The following is a 20,609-nucleotide window of genomic DNA, read 5'->3' on the forward strand; positions in this document are numbered from 1 at the left end:
AAATCAGTTCCTGTTGCCTTGGATGTAATGATCCTACCTGGGCAGGAGCCGTGAGGGCAGAGAGAGAACACGCAGGAGCCTGGAGAGAGATCGGCTCTACCCTGGATTGCCCTGCAGGGGTCGCTGTGCTCAGTGACATGCGGTTCCCTTCCATCCAGGAGCTGAGAGCACCGCCAGCACCGCTCCCCTTGCCCCAGGCAGCTCTGAGGGGAAGAGACCAAGCCCTGGCCCTGGCCGGCAACGATACCCCTGTGTCTGAGCTGGGAGGAGTCGTCTCACTCCAGAGAAAGGGGAAGCAACTCACATGGGGTCGTGCTTGCCATTGTCAGCCACGGCATCTCCCACGTGGATCTGGGCCCCCTCGAGTCTCTGCCCACAGCAGTCCTCCCTGTTCTTCACGATCACCGCGGAGACAGACTGACGACTGCCCAAGTCCACCCTCCACCACGGCTCTTGCTCGCACATGGTGTGGCTGCAGGAGTCGTGTGTCAAAAACCCATCGCGTATTCCATCCACGGCGTTTCCAGCCCTGACTCTTTCAGGTTCGTATTGATCGTATGTGGAGGACTGAGTGGCTGGGCACCGCCGTGCCAAGTTATGACCTGGAATCAAAGGGCGGGAAGAGGGGAAGTGGGACATGCCCCTGGCTAGGGGACAGGGGCGCCGGAACAAGGCGGGGCAGGGGAACAGGGCCCTCCCATTTTTTACTGGCTGTAAGGACAAGCAACAGGGGGAGGGGGCAGAGTCTTGGGGGGGGGAAGAGGTGGTGCAGGAACAGAGACTTGGGGGAAGAGGTGGCATGAAGGTGGGGGTCTCAGTTCAGGCACTGGTGCCCCCCTACCTGTTAGGAAGCTTCCACCACCTCTGCTGGGGGGCTCTAGACACCCTGTATCCCACACAGAGCCAGAGCCACTTCCCGGCAGTGGCACAAACCAGCCACTGCATGGGAGCCAGGTTCATAGTAGGAGCCATGGCCCCAGGGGACAGGAGTGACAGCAGGTCGGTGCTGGGGTCTCAGCCCAGACAGAACCGCTCTCAGCCCCCTCATGTCCCATACCCAGCTGGAGCTGCTCCCCAAGGCAGGGATGGGGCAAGACGTTCCCTGTCTGCCCTGCCAGCTGGAGCCCCTGCCCAGGCCAGCGGTGGGAAGGGAAGAGTCTCCCAAGGTTTCTACTGTCTCACTAGGCAGAGGTTGGGGCAGAAGGGACTGGGGTATAACTAAAAAGGGAACAAGTTTCCATTCAAGTTGTGCCAGCTCCTTACCCCCTGGTGCTGGGCTGCATTGCTGAGACACCCCCGTCCCTGCAAGGATCCCGATCGCCATTAGTAGATGCCAGAGAAACTCCATCCTTGCACTGTCAACATAGAAGATCACATGACGGTTTTATTCAGAATGAACTAGCAAGGTTCAGATGAGCAGCTCACACATGCCGGATGGTCCTCATTTTACAGAGGGGGAAACTGAGGCACGGAGAGCCAGCAACCTAAGATCCTGAAGCAGGTAAGGGGCAGACCTGTCAATAAAACCAGGGTCCCGTGAAGTCTATTCCCCTCCTCTGCCCACTAGACCATTCTACTGTGTTTATGACAATGTCTTCTGATTAGCTTCCACTGGCCTTTTGGGGAGAAAATGTGCCTTATCCAGAAAACCTGTCTTGGGGTGGGTAGATCCTTTAAAACAGGTATTTATCCATCTGCCAATCAGGCTTTGTATGCCAATCTAATTGTGGGATTGTCAGTGACAGCTCAGCCAAAGATCATTCGAAGGTTAGAGTTGAGAAACTTTATCAAACTATTTCTAGTTTCTCTGGAAATCCACCTGTTAGTAGAATCACAGGTATCCAATTAAGGTTGAGAGCACATATCAGTCATTTAGGAAATTCACAGCTAGGGTTAAATATAAAAAAGAACTTGCTGAGCTGCACTGATCCCTGGAGAGGGCAAAAGTCTCTGACCAGGAGTCTATCTCCGTTGGACTCTCTGGGCAGAGCTCACAGTGTGAAACAGAAGTGCTGGAGCCCAGAGGCTCCGTCTCAGAGGCACTGAGGTGTGTGGCCTACGCTTAAGGAAGAGTGGGACCCCTTGGGGTCTGGCACACCAGGGACATTTAGAAGCTGGGGCAAAGCACAGATCCTGTGGGTCCGTGACAGCTGGTGGCAGGGGTGGGACACTGAATTCACAAGGAGTATTGTGCAGCGAGTGACTTGCAGCAGTACAAAGAAGGCCAGACAAACAAGCACTTCCCTGCGGAGAGCATCACAGAGCTGTGCAGGGGGAGAAGATTAAGTGTTGGGAAATTCGACCAGGTGCAGCTGATTGCACGGCTGCAGAAGGCGAGTTCCCCACAGAGTCCAGGGACGACAGAGGCAGCAGCCGTAGCAGCAGCATGGCCCCCTCACAGCCCCATTTCCCATCCCCAGAGTTGGGGCAGTGAGAGTTGGAGCTGGAAGCTGGAGGAACAGAGAGTAGAAGGCCCCGAAAGGGAGAGAGACGATCGAGAGAAACAGTGAACGCATGAGGAGGAGCAGCGACAGCACCAGGCGGAACAGCAGAAAACCCAGGACACGCAGCGACAGCATGAACTGGATACGGAGAAGAGGAGAACAAGAGGTCCCATTGAGGAGTAAGTGCAGAGGGACCATGGGAAGCCAGTTCCACAGGGAGCCTACATACCAAATTGCTGCCCCAGTTTAAGTGGGGGTGATATAAATACCTCACTGCCCTGGGGGAGGCTTGTGATTTGAACCACGTTGACCCTGTGGAGCGGCTCCGCTGTCTCACCCCCTTTCTGGATCCCAAAGCGACACAGACGTACAGCCAGATGGGCAGAGTTGGGGGGGGGGCAGGGGGTACGGACAGTTCAAAAAGGCTCTACTGCTTAAGTCTGAATTGACAAGTCAGGCTTCGAGGGAAAGGTTTTGGGGTGTGCAGAAGAGCCAATGTGTGACGCGTATGGAAGCCACCACCCTGCTGGGAGAACATCTCCACAAATGGGGTAAAGGTGCAGGTGTCACTGTATGACCTGGTAGGATTGGAGCTATGGGAATGTCCCCATGAGCTTAAACTGTGGCTGCTGGACTGGGAGCCTAATGATCTGCACAGCACAGGCCAGTTGGCAGATGAATCTACAGACAAAACAAAGGGTGACTGGCCCAGGTTGGGGTTCCCAAGGAGGGCACATGGGGGACACCACGAAGTGGGATTCAAATAAATGCTAACCAGGGGTGATGGTCAATGTGGGTAGACCACCTCCAAGGGAGCCCCAAAACCTAAGCTGTAGTATCTGTAACCGGACGGGGCACAAGTGGGTTTACTGCCCGAGGCTGGATGAAATGGGGTTTAAACGGGACCATCGAAGGGTTAGCTCGCGCTGGCCAAAGATGTGAGAATTGACTCACGATCCCTCCTAGACAACGGGGGTTAACCTGTCCGAAAATCCTGCCTGATCCTCGTGCATCTACATCATTTAGAGAGAAATTCCCTTGGGCAGATGCCCAATCACCATTGCAGTCCCACGGCCTCCAGGGCCGGCTCTAGGATTTTTGCTGCCCCAAGCAAAAAAAGTTTGTCCGCCTCCCCTTTTTTTTGTGCTCCCTGCCTCTGGCCCTGCCCCAACACCACCCCTTCCGAACCCCTTCCCCAAATCCCCAGCCCCGCCTCCTCCCCTGGGCATGCCGCATTTCCCCTCCCATTGCTTCCTGGGCGCCCCCCCCGACCTCCCACCCTAGCTCACCTCCGCTCCGCCTGCTCCCCCGGGTGCACCGCTGCTCCCTCTCAGGCGAGGGAGAGGGGGGAAGCGGAGCAGCGGGGCGTTCAGGGGAGCAGGTGGAGTGGAGGTGAGCTAGGGTGGTGGGGCGCAGGAAGTAACGGGGGGTAGAGGAACCGCTCCCCGCTCCAGCTCACCTCCGCTCCACCACCGCCGCCTCCCCCAAGTGGCTGCTGCTCGGCTTCTCCTCCCTCCCAGACTTGCTGCGCGAAACAGCTGTTGCGTGCACAGCCAGCCTGGGAGGGAGGGGGGAGAAGTGGAGCGACGACGGCGGCGTGCACAGGGGAGCAGGCGGAGGCGAGCTGGGGGCACTTTTTCTGCACGCCCCAGAGTCGGCACCTATGATGGCTGGCGCCAGACTGCCGCCCCTAGAAATGTGCCACCCCAAGGACCTGCCTGTTTCGCTGGTGCCTGGAGCCGGCCCTGACTGCCTCCCTCGATTGAGGACTCAGCTGGAGCCTGGCTCTGTTGCTGGCTCATGGCACTGGGGTGAATTGCACCCTCACTGAATTGCTAGCTCAGTGCACGTCCTCTGGGAAGGGTTTACATTAGGAGGCTCATGTCCTCGCTTGGCTGAAAGGAAAGGCAGGTACAAAGCTACTGACCAGCTGGGGAAAAGGGGAAGAGGGACTCTCCAGCTCACCTGGGCAGCTCAGTCACCGATTTTGTGAGATAGCCAGAAACTTCAGTTCGCTTCCAGGTGGTCCAACAGCTACAGCCTTGTTCCCTGATATTGCCACGGTCTGTGGGCGACTGCGCTTGGGAAGCGAAGTCCAGCTGCTTTTATTCAGTTCCCGATGGGTGGTTCAGCGACTGGTTATTAGTTTACAAGCTGACATGGACCAATGAGGATGTGACCTGTGCTTCTAATGTCCCAGCCAAGCCCTGCGCACGGTTCCTCCCCCCACACACACCTGGCTAAGACTGGCCAGGCTTCTGCCCCAGTCCCAGGCAGCTCAGCTCTGGGGAGACAGGCGGGGCCCCACAGGTGGTGGGAAGCAGAGACTGCCCAGAGCCGGAGGTGTCCTGGGGTCTGGCGAGGGGGCTGAGAGGAGCAGGGAGTGGTGGCAGAGGGCAGAGAGGAGCCCTCAGCCAGACAGCGGGCAGGCCGAGAGGAGCAAGTGGTGGGCCGAGGGAACCAGCGAGGTCTTGGGGCGCAGTGCAAGCAGAGCAGGCTGGGGCCCCTTCAGAGCATGAGCCCGGCACCATGGAGCCACTGGAGCCATTGTAAACTTGGCACTGGGCACAGGCCTTCTGCAAAGCAGCTGCCCTGACTACTTGCCCTCATGGAGTCAAGTCCAGCAACAGGGAACCTATTGAGCACACCCAGAACTACTAGAAAAGGTTCAGAAAAGGGCAACTAAAATGATTAGGGGTTTGGAGAGGGTCCCATAGGAGGAAAGATTAAAGAGGCTAGGACTCTTCAGCTTGGAAAAGAGGAGACTAAGGGGGGATAGGATAGAGGTATATAAAATCATGAGTGATGTTGAGAAAGTGGATAAGGAAAAGTTATTTACTTATTCCCATAATACAAGAACTAGGGGGCACCAAATGAAATTAATAGGCAGCAGGTTTAAAACAAATAAAAGGAAGTTCTTCTTCACGCAGCGCACAGTCAACTTGTGGAACTCCTGACCTGAGAAGGTTGTGAAGGCTAGGACTATAACAATGTTTAAAAGGGAACTGGATAAATTCATGGTGGCTAAGTCCATAAATGGCTATTAGCCAGGATGGGTAAGAATGGTGTCCCTAGCCTCTGTTCGTCAGAGGATGGAGATGGATCGCAGAAGAGAGATCACTTGATCATTGCCAGTGTGGAAGCAGGGAAATAATTAATAAGGATTTGAAGGGGATTTTAATGCATGTCAGTCAGTTAGCAAGAGTTAGCCTAGCTGTAACCCTAATGACGTGAGACTTCTAGAAGCAAGAAAGAACTGTGTAAAAAGTTATTACGACCTTGCAAATATGCAGGCTGGCGTCTTTTAGGAGTGAGACAAATAAGATAGCAGAAAGGCTTATGTATAAACAAAATGTATTTGTTGCTTTTTACCGTCTGTATTATTGCTAGAAATTGTCTGTAACAAAGGTATAAAGGCTTACTGTAATTGTTTACCAGTTGAGAGACCTGTCCAGGACTGGGGCGACCCTGTGTCCTATGGCACTCTCTCCCTCCATTGTATGGGCATTGTTTAATTGACCTCTCGCATCGGAGGAGGACTGTCCATGAGGACGTCTGTCTCTGTTGGGCTCACGCCATCTGAACTTATTGACTGTGCAGCAAGATCAGATGCAAGTGGTATTGGGGAAAGGCCCCAATAAGGTTAGTTTATAGCAGTACTGGGAACTGCTGAGTTGGCCAACAAGGTAATGCATAAGGTAATGCATAAGGTAATGCATAGGTAAATGCATTAGAATGCACCGGTGCTGAGGGGTTTTTACCGCCTCAAGAGGGGTTGTCATACCGCCTCATGGTATTGGTCCGGACCAGGTAAAGATGCATCGTGGTTAAAAAAAAAAAGATAAAAAGGTTAAAAAGGAAAAAAAAGAAAAAAGAGGCCTTGGTGTGTGTGTCTGTGTGTACACCAGTGTGAGTGATCGTTATCGGAAGACGCCCAGAGTACCCTGTGAAGCGGAAGCTAATGATCAGGACTGCTCTAACGCAAGCCCGGTAACTAGTGGATCTTTAGGAGATCCGACCCACGGTGGGCTGACTCGGCCTGGCATAGTTCGGTGAGGAAGCTACCTAGGTCTAGGAGTGTGTGAACCCATCTTCCCTCCCCTTTCCCTTCCGTGTGGGCTACTGACAATCTGATCATCTCACTGGATGCAATTAGAATAAGCAGCGCCGTCTCCCAGAGACTAGCCGACGCTCTTTGCTGAAGGGAGGTGTAGGAGAGTCGTAGTCTTCCTTGTTAGTCTCTCCTGTGTGAGTACCCTGCAGGGAGAGATCCTCAGTTTATGATCCGCTAGCGCGGACAGGGCACCACCTCAGTTTGTGTGATTGGAAAATGGGGGAGGGACAATCTAAACTTTCCACCTTACCCCCTAAGGGTACCCCAACATATTACATGTACGTACATTATGGTCCTAAAACCTGCAGGTATTTAAATGATTGGAATCTGTACACGCGTGAAAATTCATTTAAACAATGCCCATTAGAAGGTACCTTCAATCTAGATAAGATCATATATCTCAGAGGAGCCTTTAATCACCAAAGAAAAGCCTCTGACACAGTGTGAGCAATTTGTCTAGGAACGGGTTAATTTGAAATTCAGCTTAGCCCAGAGATAAAGGAGAAGTTGTTTTGTGTTCAAGGTCATGAATTAGCGCAGACTATGCTAAGTGCAAAGAAAAACTGCTTTCAGCCCCAGCTGCTTGTGGAAAATAGAGACAGAGGCAAACCAAAGGCAATACAAGTTACAGAATTGAAATTACATTTGCAAAGCTTAACTTTCCAGTGAGACATGTGTGAGTATTAAAGTGGCTTAAGGCTTGGGGCATTCATATTTTTCCTGTGTGAGGTGGGAGCGTTCCCGACACTCTCCATTGTTGTTTTATTATTTTTAATGAAGCTTTAAAATTTGGTTATATGGTGTGTTTTTTTCCCCCAACCTCCTGCAGTGTCAGTCTGATCACCTGACATGAGGGATAAATTGGTAACAGAAATTTGTCACAGTTTGGTGAGCAATTATGAATGGGGGAGCCCTGCAGAATTTACACCATCTATCTGTTTTACCCTTGTTATTTTATGTTTGTTTTGTTTGGTGCTGTTGGTGTTATATGTTAAGAATAGCATGATTAAAGGTAAGCCCTAATAGAATATGGAAACACTATCTGGTTTTGTTCTGTTTTGTTTAACCGGTTACTGTTGTTTTTCTGCTCTGTTCATTTGGGCGTTGGGTGTGTGAGCGGAACTGAACTTCTCGTTCGTAATTCCTCAGAGTGGAAGCCATGTGTGCGATGAAGCTCTGAGGTTGTATTGAGATCTTTCTGTCCCGCCCCCTGTAACGGACAATGTAATAGAAGTAGAAAAATCTGGCTTAGACAGTAATTCTCTCTGCTTTCTGTGTAATTTTCTTTTCTGTTTAAGTGTCAGCAGACAAATGGGTGGGTCTCTGGGTAGACCCCCTAAAGTGGTTTGGATTATATGTTAAGTAAATGTCCTTTACCCAATGGCCATGTATTTTTCCCCAGGTGGCAAGCCTTACTAGGGAGGACTCGGGTAGTCTTGTAAGTAAAAATGTTTTAAGGAAGAGACCAGAAGGGTGGGGGCTAGTTGAAAAGCCCACCATCCTAGCTAAACTGGTTGTGGAACAAGCTAGTGTCCATGGACGGGACGATTCAGCGGGAAAAACAGGATTGGGCCCAGGCGGGCAGGCAACAGACAGAGAGATTGGAGAACAGGTTGGAAACTTTTGAGGGTGTAGTGGATGGAAGAAGTAAGTGAGTATAAGCATGAGGATTTCAAATACTCAGGAGGATATTTGAAATGGTGATTTGAATTGGTAAGTGGCTGTTGAAAGGCAAGCAAGTGATTTAAGGGAAAAGCAAGTGATTTTTAAGGGAAGGTGAAAAGTTAACTCTGTAGTTGCTGGGGGGGAACAGCAGTTGAACTTTGTAAAAATGCTAAAGAGAAGAGTTCTTGGTGTCTTTAAAATGTTTGTAAATAAATTCAGGCAAAGAAATTATTAGATTGCAATCATTTGGCTATGAACAATTTTGTTAAATTAGTTGAAGTATGTATACAGTGTTATGTAATGAAAATTGTATTAAGCTTTAAGGGCACTGTAAGTGGTGGTGTTTTCTTTTAGTGTTTAAAAGTTAAAAGTAAAAAAAGCAAGCCACAAAGCATCTGTGTTAATGCACATTATCTAATTGATAAGGTAGAAGGGGTCCACTGACACCTGGGCTGCCTATGAAATACATACGAGAAAATATGGGGTAATTCCTCTGTTTTGCCTAGAATCAACAAGAGTATTTGTATATTTTAAGTATTTAACTGCCCAGAAGGGGTGGACCTCTGTTTTTGTCTTTCAGATAATCAAAGAAAACTAATGCCAGCTGCACAGCATTCAACGTACCATGGTTTACTGGCACAGTCAAAATTATGTTGTGTGTTCTATGTTCTGTCTTGTGGTGTTTGTCTCGTGGCCAGAATTGTTGTGTTTAATATTTTCATGAGATGGTCTTATTTGAAATCAAGCGGAAATGTTGGATTGAAATGCAGATACTTGTTTTGTTCAACTTAGAATACAAAGTGTTTGGTTACATCAGAAAAATGTGATATACTGAAGTCTAATACATTTTCTTAAGTAAGAGAAAGAAACTACATTGGCCAAATCTTTTAATTGAGAATTGTTGTTAAAATTTGCATACTGACAGTCTTTGGAAGCAAGGACATGAAAAGTTAACCCACTCCCCATATTGTACAAGGGATCCTTCTGGCTACCTCAGACTTTTAGCCAGAGGGCTGGGGATGGTGGAAAACTATTGGACTAGAGGTTATATTAAGTGAGCTTCTCAAAGTGGGTGTGCTTATCCTGGTTTGTTGTTCCAAAGTTCTGTAATAAGGTTATTTTAATGAAAGGGTATATGTGGCATACATTGAATAATAAGACTAATGTACTGTATAACAGTAATGTTTATGTGTTCATGGTATAAAAGAAGGTGTATAAGTAAAGAGTAAAAGTTTCCTTTGTAGGTTAAAAAAAAAAAGCCATGTAGGGAGAAAAAGAGAATAGCTAACATGCGCTGGCCTCAGTCAAGGACACCGCTCACGGCTAGGACTTGGCTGACTACCAAGGAAAGGGGGGGATGGTTGCTGCAGTTAAACGAGATTGGTGTGCAGCGGGCAGCCCACTCTCCTCCTTGGGGACCTTTTGTAAATATTCAGCTTGATTTTATTTCAATGTCTAAATGTGGTTATGGATATGTATTAGTTTTAGTTGATGTATTTACCAATTGGGTTGACGCTTTTCCCTGCAGGAAAGCAGATGTCAGGACTGTTGTGAAATTTTGCTTAAAGATTTTGTACCATGTTTTGGCATCCCTGTGAGTATCAACAGTGATCGTGGAACTCATTTTACTGGACAGATTGTAAAAGAGTTATATGCAGCTCACTGCCCTCACCACCCACAATCTGCTGGGACAGTGGAACGCCAGAACGGGATTTTAAAAAATAAACTGGCCAAGATTTGTGCTGAAACAAACTTAAAGTGGCCAGATGCCCTTCCTTTGGCACTGATGAGTATGGAAGCCATTCCCAATCGAAAGACTGGACTCGGCCCTCATGAAATTTTGACAGGACGCCCAATGCGACTACCAGCTGCACCCCCACTAACCTGAGCTCAGATGGACATTCATTTGATGGATGACATAATGCTTAAGTATTGTCAGGCACTAATGAAATGTGTTAAGTCTTTTTATACTCAGGTGAAGGAAGCCTTACCGAAGGATCCTGTGCAACCCTGCCACTCGTTGGAACCAGGAGACTGGGTCTCCATAAAGATCCATCAACGGAAGACTGCCTTGGCTCCATGCTGGAAAGGCCCTTTCCAAGTGCTGCTGACTACCAACACCGCTGTGAAGTGACACAGACTGACTGCTTGGACCCAGGATTCTCACTGCACAAAGACCCCTCCACATCAGGAGAATTTTCCTATTGATGATTAGCCTATTCTTTCTTCTAGTTCCACTGTGCTTCTGGACAGCAGGAAAAAGGACAAGGTGACGTGCTTGTAACCTCTCCCTTGTCCACTGACAGACCTACTGTGCCTTTGAACTTTTGTAGAAAAAGCAAACCCATTACAGGGTGATGTCCTGGTAATCTCCCCTGTAGGATGCTGAACCACGACTGCTTCAGGAAAGAAGAAGAAACACTCACTCCACTGACATTGCCAAAGTCCAGGAATTCCTGACTAAAAAGGACATTGAGAACTGACCCTGGTGAAGAAACAAAGAATTACACACTGGCAAAAAAAAAAAAAGATTTGTGGGACCCATGCTTGGGAATGTGGTATTGATTGGATTTTGGGGTTTATTCTACAGGCTGCGCCCTGTGTTTTGGATAAATCCTTCAGTATGTATTGCCCTCCCTAATTGGATTTTAAATGACATTGCCTTTATCCAGTTTTAGATCACTTCTACATACCCAGATTGCTCACAAGGGGCTGCCATTAGATTAGCACAACAGAGAACCTGGAAAAAGAGGAAATTGGGCAGATCCCTGTGGGCTGGGGCCAATAGTGTAGTAGCCATTTGGACTATTCTTAAAGGCCAAGAACATGATAAGAAATTGGGCCAACTGGAACAGGCTACTAGCCTTATTCTTGAAACTCAGCTATCTTAAGTACGGGCTGGAGTTGGTGAGTTACATGTCATTTCCACCCTTAGTTCTATGACCCAGAAGTTACTGACAGAGATGGTATTGACTATCACTGAGGCTGGGAAGGCATTGCAGTGGGATCTAGACCAGACTTGGCCCACTGCCCTTACAGACGCATCAGGAGTACCATCTGATCTGTGGTCATGAAGACATACTTGGACGCTTTCTGGATGGAAGTGTGGACATTCACAGTGCTCCTTCCAAGCATATGGACCGGTTAGGGTGGGTGTGGGCTCCCACATACTGAATCCTGCTGGGTCCATGGGGAGGATGCATGTGGGACTGTAATTATTTATCGAGACATCTGGGAAATTAGACCACCTGGTATACCTACCTGATTTATAGACAGTACCCCTAAAATAACTCCTGACATTTTGGATAAGAATAGAGAGTCAATGGACATTTTGGCCTTTAGAACCACCACAGCTCAGTGTATCTATAAACTGAAGCCAGGGGAAGTTGTCACTGTTAATGACAATATTTGCTGAGAGGGTGGAGGTCAAGGAACTACCCTGACGGGACCCCCACTTTTTCAAGCTAATGATAGCTGTGTGTACGTTAAAGCCACCACATTGCAAGATATACATATTAATCTTACCACTGCTGCAGGCAATCATATCATTTTCTGGCCTGCAAATAGAATGTTGCAAGTAGCTCTTAGATTTCAGGTATATTTTAATTGGACTAGAGTAGTGCCTGATCGGTTTCAAAATTTGCTTTCATTGTTACCAGAGGTTTAAAGAATCTCTGAATTGCAAGGGCAAATTCACATTCTTCAGAATATATATCAAGCTGAAAAGAATGCCTTTCATACAGCTTATAGAGTGTTTACTTTATGTACTAAGTATGATGTCTTGTGCTTTGTAACCAAAATTGTACAACAGCCCCATTATATTATTCCTATGGGAATGTTATTGTTTGTAGTGTTGTTAGTTATCTTAGGATTATGTTATTGTTGTTGTTGAAAAAACGTAATAATAGCAATACCTTTCATGTTCATCCTAATCATGCATTGTCATTACATCCAATCAAAACACCTAAGGTTGAAACATCTGATGTAGAATCTGAAATCCACGAATTAATGCCAATAGAGATTTGAAATTATTTGTTGTACTAGAAGTACAAAAGGGGGGAGTGTGGAAGCAGGGAAATAATTAATAAGGATTTGAAGGGGATTTTAATGCATGTCAGTCAGTCAGCAAGAGTTAGCCTAGCTGTAACCCTAATGACGTGAGACTTCTAGAAGCAAGAAAGAACTGTGTAAAAAGTTATTACGACCTTGCAAATATGCAGGCTGGCGTCTTTTAGGAGTGAGACAAATAAGATAGCAGAAAGGCTTATGTATAAACAAAATGTATTTGTTGCTTTTTACCGTCTGTATTATTGCTAGAAATTGTCTGTAACAAAGGTATAAAGGCTTACTGTAATTGTTTACCAGTTGAGAGACCTGTCCAGGACTGGGGCGACCCTGTGTCCTATGGCACTCTCTCCCTCCATTGTAATTACTGGAGAAATAATAAAGTATTTGATTTTGCTGCACCCAAACAAAAAGCGAGAACTGAGTTTTTCTCCGACACCTGTTAGGTTCACTCCCTCTGGGGCACCTGGCATTGGCCACTGTTGGTAGACAGATACTGGGCTAGATGGACCTTTGGTCTGACCCGGTACGGCCTTTCTTATGTTCTTATGTTATTACCACCCCCAATTCCAGAAACTTCTGGCTGAGGAGAGCTAGCTGTGCACCCGCCTAGAAACCCAACTCAGTGCTAGCTCCCCAGCACAGACAGATATCGCCTGGGTCACACCAGCCTTTGACAAACAATTACAGCCGACTGATCCCCAGAAACTGAGAAAAACAAATGCACCTTCCCTATCTGCCCTTCACTGGCAGCCCTTCTCCAGTGACAAACACGTTTCTCCCTGCCTGAGGGAGTGCGGGCAGTCCATGCATTGTCTCCCCTCCTCCCCTGCCTGAGGGGAGCATGGGCGATCCCCTTTCTCTCCGCCCCCCGTCCCCCACCTCAGGGGAGCACTGTCCATTGCCTGTTTCCCCCCCAGCCTGACGGGAGCACGGACGCTCCATTTTCTGTCTCCCCACTGCCTCAGGGGAGCTCGGGAGATCCCTTCATTGTCTCCCCCAGCCTGGGCTGTTGCCTATTTTGCCCTGGAAGAGCAAAATGCTGAACTGCTCTGGGAGAGGGCAGCTGCTCCTGGAAACACGGAGGAGGCCCCTGGGCCATGGGGAATTTTCCCACTGTGAGTAACTCCTATTGCAGCTGCAGAGAGGTGCCCTCATCACCCCACTGCACTCAAGCAGCTTCAGGCCTGCAGTGCCTCATCGAGGTACGTGGGTTCCTCCGTATTACGGAGCCCACCAGTGGGGGTAAACTGGACTCGTGAATCCAGGGAAATCAATCCGGGGGTTGTTTTACTTGCAGGTTGTATTTTGTTACTGATGTGCCCACTCGAAATCCCTCTTCCCCTTCCCTTCCTCTGCTTCCTCTCTATTTCCCCTTGTAAATAAACGGTACCTTGATTGCTGGTTCAGGCACTACGGAGGTGCCAGAAGAGTGCACAGACAAGGTATCAGGCTACTCACAGGGGTAAGGTAAATACCTGGTTGTGGACAGTTGAAACCACACAGGGAGGCACGGGAGGGTTCCTGACTCCCTTAAACGGTCAGGTGGAGGCACCAGCAGTTAGTGTCTAAGAACCAAACCCTCTGCGGCCCGAGCAGATGGACACCAGATAAGGGTTCTTGTAGAATGGTCCATAATTTGCAGTTCCCATTGCTGCTTCTGAAGCACACTGGACCTTGGGCTACACGTGGATGAGAAGAGGTCGTGGTACAACCAACAGAGGTAGAGTTGTACCTTTCCTTTCCCCTGTTGGGTTAGGTGGTTGGGGTGGGGGATACGGAGCACTTTGTTTACATACATACGGATGTGTCTTGTATCCTGAGAGAGCTTGATGAAGATGGAGATGTCATCGAGATTCTCTGCAATCCTCTCCCGAAGGTTTTTAGGGAGACCTGCTTTCTTTCTTCCTCCCCACTAGGATGCTCTCCGATGCCACTCGGCGACAAGTTCAGCTGGCACCATGGCAGCATAGGCTAGAGGCATATGGGCCCACGTGACCAGTAACAGCCCTGTTCTCTGTGCCTTTGTGACCCTAAGGAGGAGTGAGAGTTCAGCTAAAATCACCACCATCTGCGGAAGACAGTGCCCATATTCACTGCCATTGCCCTGTACTTGTACCCACAGAATAGGGACCAAAATTTGATAGCTTCATGCATCAGAAAAACCGTGCCCACCTGTGACGTTACTGACATAACCTGTGATGGTATAGATCATTGTTGCAACCACTGTTATATATTTGCAGCAAATATTGTACAAAGGTTGTCATGTAAGGTGTTTATGGAAAGGTTATGATTTTCTGGTTATAATTATGATATCTTTATGTGTGTATCATTTTTGTATTTAAAGTTATAAGTATTGGCTCTATACTGTCTGTAGTTCAAACTTGTGCTATGCTTCTGGATGACACCCCAGACAATATGGTCTCAGCTCTGCCTATCCTGCTTGATGGTCCACTAAGGACCATCAGCTATACAACTGACCCATTGAGAGATGGCAGATACACTTTGTCACTCAGCAAGGCATGCAGGGACATGCCTATGGACAGAACTCGGAGGTGTTTTCATGCAATATGCTGGATAGCTTGTCTTTGGGACAAAGAAAGAAAGCCACATGGTAAGAGACTATAAAAGGCTGCTGCAGCTCCTCCATCCTGCTTCTAGCCTCTGGAGGGACTTTGCTACAAACGGAAGCTCTGAACAAAGGACTGAATAACCCATCCCAGCGGGGGATGTACTCCAGAGACTTGATTTGAACCTGAAGTTTATTTTATCACTGCTATAAGCCTAAATCAAGAACTTTGCCATTACTGTATGTAATTGATTCCATTTAACCAATTCTAGCTCCCATCTATATTTTTTTCCTTTTATGAATAAACCTTTAGATTTTAGATTCTAAAGGATTGGCAACAGCGTGATTTGTGGGTAAGATCTGATGGGTACATTGACCTGGGTCTAGGTCTGGGTCCTTTAGGATCAGGAGAACCTTTTTTCTTTTACCGGGGTGTTGGTTTTCATAACCATTCGTCCCCATAATGAGTGGCGCTGTTGGTGATACTGGGAAACTGGAGTGTCTAAGGGAATTGCTTGTGTGACTTGTGGTTAGCCAGTGGGGTGAGACCAAAGTCTTCTCTGTTTGGCTGGTTTGGTTTGCCTTGGTGTGCACAGAAACCCAAGCCTTGGGCTGTCACTGCCCGGCTTTAAGCAATTTGTCCTGAGTTGGTGCTCTCAGCTGGGTCCCACCAAAGCCAGCATTGTTACACCGCCTACTCACCCCTTCTGGGCTGTACTCACCGTAGCTGGGGTGGGAGAGCGGTGCTGTGCTGAGGTCCTGCGAAGCTGAAGTGTTGTCACAGGAAGCCTGTCTTCTTAAAAGAGTTTATGGGAATAAGTGAAGGGAGCTTTGAAACTTATGTGCTATCTCTGTCTGTTTTTATCAGCAGCTTCTGGCATGGCTGCCTTGAGGGGTGCCCCCTGGGCACCCTCAGAATGCCTGGCCCTGATGAGGGGTTCTGTGGGGTCCTGGGACCCAGCGCTGCATTAGACCATGAACAAAGGGCTTAGAGGGCCAATAGGATCAACAGCATGGAAAAAGAAAGAGGACAGGAAAGAGGCCCAGGACTCCCATCAGGGCAAGGAGAGGGAAATGCACAGGGGACAGCAAGGAAAACCAGCCACAGCTCCACATGTGCAAAACGTGGCTCTCACAGCTCAGCTTCTACGTAGTCACAACACAGTACATTTGTGCACTCAAAAGGACCTAAGGGTTTACTTCCTTTCTAATTTTAACTTTTCACCCCATCAATTTATGTTAAAAAGCTGTACAACATTGGCTGTGTGGGGGTTTTGCACATTACTTTTCTGCATTCTTTTCCCCCCACTGAGTGAAGCTGGGTTTATGGAGAATTGAATTATCTTTATTAGCACACAACAAATATTGCAGACTGCATAGCAGTAGCCAAAGCAAACAGTCCATGTAAATACACACTAAGCACCATATAATTCATAGCTTCACTTCAGGAAAATACCTGGTTGTATTTAGACATGATCTGCAAAGCACTACACAATTCTTAGCAGCACCCAAGGCTCCAGGCCCAGAGAACACTCCAGCACAGAACTCTACTGAGACCGACCATTAAAGCGTTCGTTCAAAGCCTCCCTCAACTGCAGAGCTCCACACCGGGCTCTTGCAATAGCCAATGTGTCTGGCTGTTCAAAGTCAGCAACCTCTCCCCTGCTGGCAGCTTTCCCCTCACAGATATCATGTAGGACACATCAGACACATCGGGATATTTTTCCTCACTTAGGCCTTGTCTACACTACAAGACTATTTCGAATCAACTTAGTTCGAATTTGTGGATTCGACCTTATGAAGTCGAATTTGTGTATCCATACTAAATACACTAATTCGAATTTCTGAGTCCACATTCACGGGGCCAGCGTCGACTTTGGAAGCAGTGCACTGTGGGAAGCTATCCCACAGTTCCCGCAGTCCCCGCTGCCCATTGGAATGCTGGGTAGAGCCCCCAATGCCTGCTGGGGGGAGAAATGTGTCGAGGGTGGTTTTGGGTAAGTGTCGTCATTGAACCGTCAATCACAACCTCCCTCCCTCCCTCCTTGAAAGCGCCTGCGGGCAATCTGTTCGTGCACTTTTCTGGTCAGTGACAGCGCGGACGCCACAGCACTGCAAGCATGGAGCCCGCTGCGATCATTGCCGTTTTCTCCTCCACGCACTTTATCGTCCACCTCTTCCACAGTCAGCTGATGAGAAATTGGGCTACTTTTCAATGGTGCTGCAAGCACTGGGGGACCATAGGGGATGTTTTGAAAACATCAACGTCGGGTGGCCGGGCAAGGTTCATGATGCATGTGTTTTCAGGAACTGTGGGCTGCTCAGACGCCTGCAGGAAGGTAGTTTCTTCCCGGACCACGAAATAACTGTTGTGGATGAGCAGATTCCTAAAGTCATCCTCGGGGACCCAGCCTGCCCGCTAATGCACTTGCTCATGAAGCCCTATACAGGCGCCTGGGACAGCGACAAGGAACTCTTCAAATACCAGCGAGCAGCGTGACCTGTGACTGTTCAGTTTCTTTACAGAGAAGCTGAACCTGCCCCTGTTTCTTTACCCACTGACTGTTGACTCTCCTCTTCGGTTACATACCCCGTTCACCCTGTTTCCCCCACTTCCAACACACGTGTAAACATAAAATACATGTCCCATTGTTACTGAAGAAAGGTTTCTTTATTCATGACTTTGCGTTAAAGGGTTGAAACTGGGAGGCAGACTGTGCTGGCTAGGGTGTGCGGTGATGTAAAGACCGCCTCTAAACTCAACGAATGACAGGCTTCTGCTCCTAGAGCGGTCCGCAGTGCCGGAATGCTTCTTTCAACGGAGCCTGCCATCCCTCTTTTTCGAATTCTGTGTGCAGGGGGATATGTGACCTTGTGGCGGAGGAGTACGGATACAGATTCCTTTGCTGCGTGACTCAGCGGTCCAGGACAAGGACCGCTGTATAAGATCTGTAACCGCCCTCCCCCGCTACAAAGTCACATCCCCCCCCCGCCCACACAGAACCTGGAAACCACCTCCCATACCGACCATGGTGCCTACTGACTGCACTGTGTGTGTGACCCGCTGCTGATCCTGCCCCCGTGTCTGTACCCTGGGAAAGGTGACTGTCCTATGCAATTAACAACCCACTTCCCCACACCCCCCATTCAAACACAGTCTTCTTTGAAAAAACATGACGGAAATAGTAATTAACAGCAAAGTATTTTTATTACTTAAGTAGACACTTAGGGGATGGAACTGGGATTGGGACTTGTGTGAGTCCGGAAGGGAACGACTTCTGCAAATGTAGGGTATGAGAGCTTTTTGGTACTTGAGCACTCTGCTGGGGTGCAGTGACAGTGTACACGGCCTCTGGCGCCCCTCCTTCTGGTTATTTTGGGTGAGGGGGGGTATGGGACTTTGTGGCGGGGGAGGGCGGTTGCAGATACACTGCAGGGGGGCTCTGTCCTCCTGCGGTCCTGCAGAACATCCACAAGGCGCCTGAGCGTGTCCGTTTGCTCCCTCACTAGTGCAAACATTGTTTGAGTCGCCTGCTTGTCTTCCTCACGCCACCTCTCCTCCCGTTCGCTGTGTGAGCGCTGGTACAGAGAGACGGTCTCCCTCCACTGGCTCTGCTGGTCCGCCTCGGCTAGGTAGCAGCCCATACTTTCATCGAACATCTTGTCCCTTGTCTTTTTCTTTCTCCGCCTAATCTTTGCCAGCCTCTGCGAGGGGGATGCTGTGGCAGGTCTGGAGACAGTGGAAGCTGTGAGCTGGGAAACAGGGAGTGAATTCCTTTCAAAGATACATTTTTGCGAACAATTAACTGAGTCTAGGCTTTCTCTGTGAATTCTGGGTTGAGACCCCTGTGCCTGCTGGGGCACGAATAATTTTCGCGGTGGATTCTGGGTAAATGTCGCCAGTCATTCCTTCCTCCGGGAAAGCAACGGCAGACAATCATTTCAAGCCCGTTTTCCCAGAATTGCCCTGGCATACGCCATAGTGTGGCAACCATGGACACTGTTTTGCCTTTTGTGTATGTCACCGTATGTGTACTAGATGCCGCTGACAGAGGCGGTCCAGCAGCGCTACACAGCAGCATGCTTTTGCATGACAGCAGAGATGGTTACCAGCCATATTGTACCATCTACCATACCATAAATTGGTAATAAGATGGTAATAAGATGGGCATGGTTACCTGTCCTTTTGCACTGCACCATTTGGTGCTGTCATAAGTGCCCCTGGCCAAGCAGCCAGGGGCGCAAAAGCCAAAATTGGCAATGACTCCCTGAGTCAATCCCTCCTTTTTGGTATCTAAAAATAGAATCAGTCCTGCCTAGAATATGGGCAAGTGTACTAGAGAACAACTGTATCAGAGAACCAGAGAGCACAGCTGCTCTGTGTCAGATCCTGCATAGATTATGAGCTGTATGCTATTCACAGGGGGTGCTCCTGCAACAACCCCACCTGTTCATTCCATTCTTCCCCCAGCCTTCCTGGGCTACCATACCATTGTCCCAACACTTGTGTGATGAAGTAATAAAGAATGCAGGAATAAGACACAGTGACTTGTTAGTGAGAAATGAGTGGAAGGCAGCCTCCAGTTGCTATGATAGTCCACATAGGACATTAAGGAGTGTGGAGGAGAGGAGCCCAGCATCCTGCTGCTAGTCCAGGGGCAATTGAATCTTTTCTTTACACATGAAGGGTGGGGGCTGATGAAGCTCAGCCCCCTGTTGCTATGATGACGATGGTTACCAGCCATATTGTACCATCTACCAGGAAAAATTAGGTTCACCTGACACTGGGGAACCTGACAGATAGTAGTCGGCATGGTTACCAGTCCTTTTGCACTGCCCCATGTGCCAATAGGCTGATGTTGAGGACGGATACCCATCTTTTTGTACCATCAGCCATCCATAGCGTGGGGGGAGCAAGGATGTTGGTGTTGAGTGCTGCACCATCGCGTCTATCTGCAGCATTCAGTAAAGATACGGTGACATGTAAAAGAGTCAAGAGAGGATTGTTTTCCCTTTCACTTCTGGGGGTGGGTGGGGGGATGCGTAAATTGCCGAGCTATGCCCTGCCCCACCGCGGTCACTGTTTTTGTCCCTAGAAGCATTTGGAGCTCAGCCAAGAATGCAAATCATTTTCGGAGACAGCAGGAACTGTGGGATACCTTGCGTCCTCAGTCACCCCTCCCTCCATGAGCGTCCATTTGATTCTTTGGCTTTCCGTTACGCTCGTCTCGCAGCAGCGTGCTGAGTCTCTGCTATGCCGTCTGTCCGGAGATTTTTTAAAAATACTTTGGACCAGGCGTAAGATTACAGTAATTCCCCTAATTAGATGCATGAGTCTCCTAGCGAGATCACCGTGAGGACGGGCACTGAAGGAGATAGAGAGCGCATGCTGCGTGAAATCTATCACGAACCACAGACCGATGCAGCCGTGGTCGGGGAGGCAATGCTCCCTGAATACCGCATGAAAGCCTCGCGCGGAAAAGGGTGCTATCACGGAGCACCCAATAAGGCAGCTCTCCCCAGGAACCTCCTGCTGATGCTTATCGATTAACGGAAGTAGAGCTTCGTGGAGATCTCCCAGGAGGATTTCTGATCTATCACCATATATAGAGAGACCTCCTTCTCACACACTTCAGATTCCTGTTATATTAAGAATAAAAGTTAACATGGTTAAAGCACTTACCGACTGCTCCTTCCCCTGATTCAGGATCCGGGTTCATGGCCGGGGAGGGTTGGTAGGGGATCTCCGTGA

The 20,609-nt window shown here is 48.8% G+C and overlaps 1 protein-coding gene across 1 annotated transcript in view; it reads right to left on the reverse strand.

The window, feature by feature from the left end:
* LOC123365225 overlaps positions 1-20,609 on the reverse strand; it is a 111,526-nt gene that overhangs the window by 55,478 nt on the left and 35,439 nt on the right. Inside the window, exons 8-10 of the mRNA XM_045007931.1 lie at positions 4,410-4,546; positions 1,264-1,355; positions 305-602 (exon numbers count right to left, since the gene is read on the reverse strand). Of these exons, the coding sequence (XP_044863866.1) occupies positions 305-602; positions 1,264-1,355; positions 4,410-4,546 (527 nt within the window). The remainder of the gene's footprint in view (positions 1-304; positions 603-1,263; positions 1,356-4,409; positions 4,547-20,609) is intronic.

The sequence above is a fragment of the Mauremys mutica genome, chromosome 2 (genome assembly GCF_020497125.1).
Source record: "Mauremys mutica isolate MM-2020 ecotype Southern chromosome 2, ASM2049712v1, whole genome shotgun sequence".
Taxonomy (NCBI): domain Eukaryota; kingdom Metazoa; phylum Chordata; order Testudines; family Geoemydidae; genus Mauremys; species Mauremys mutica.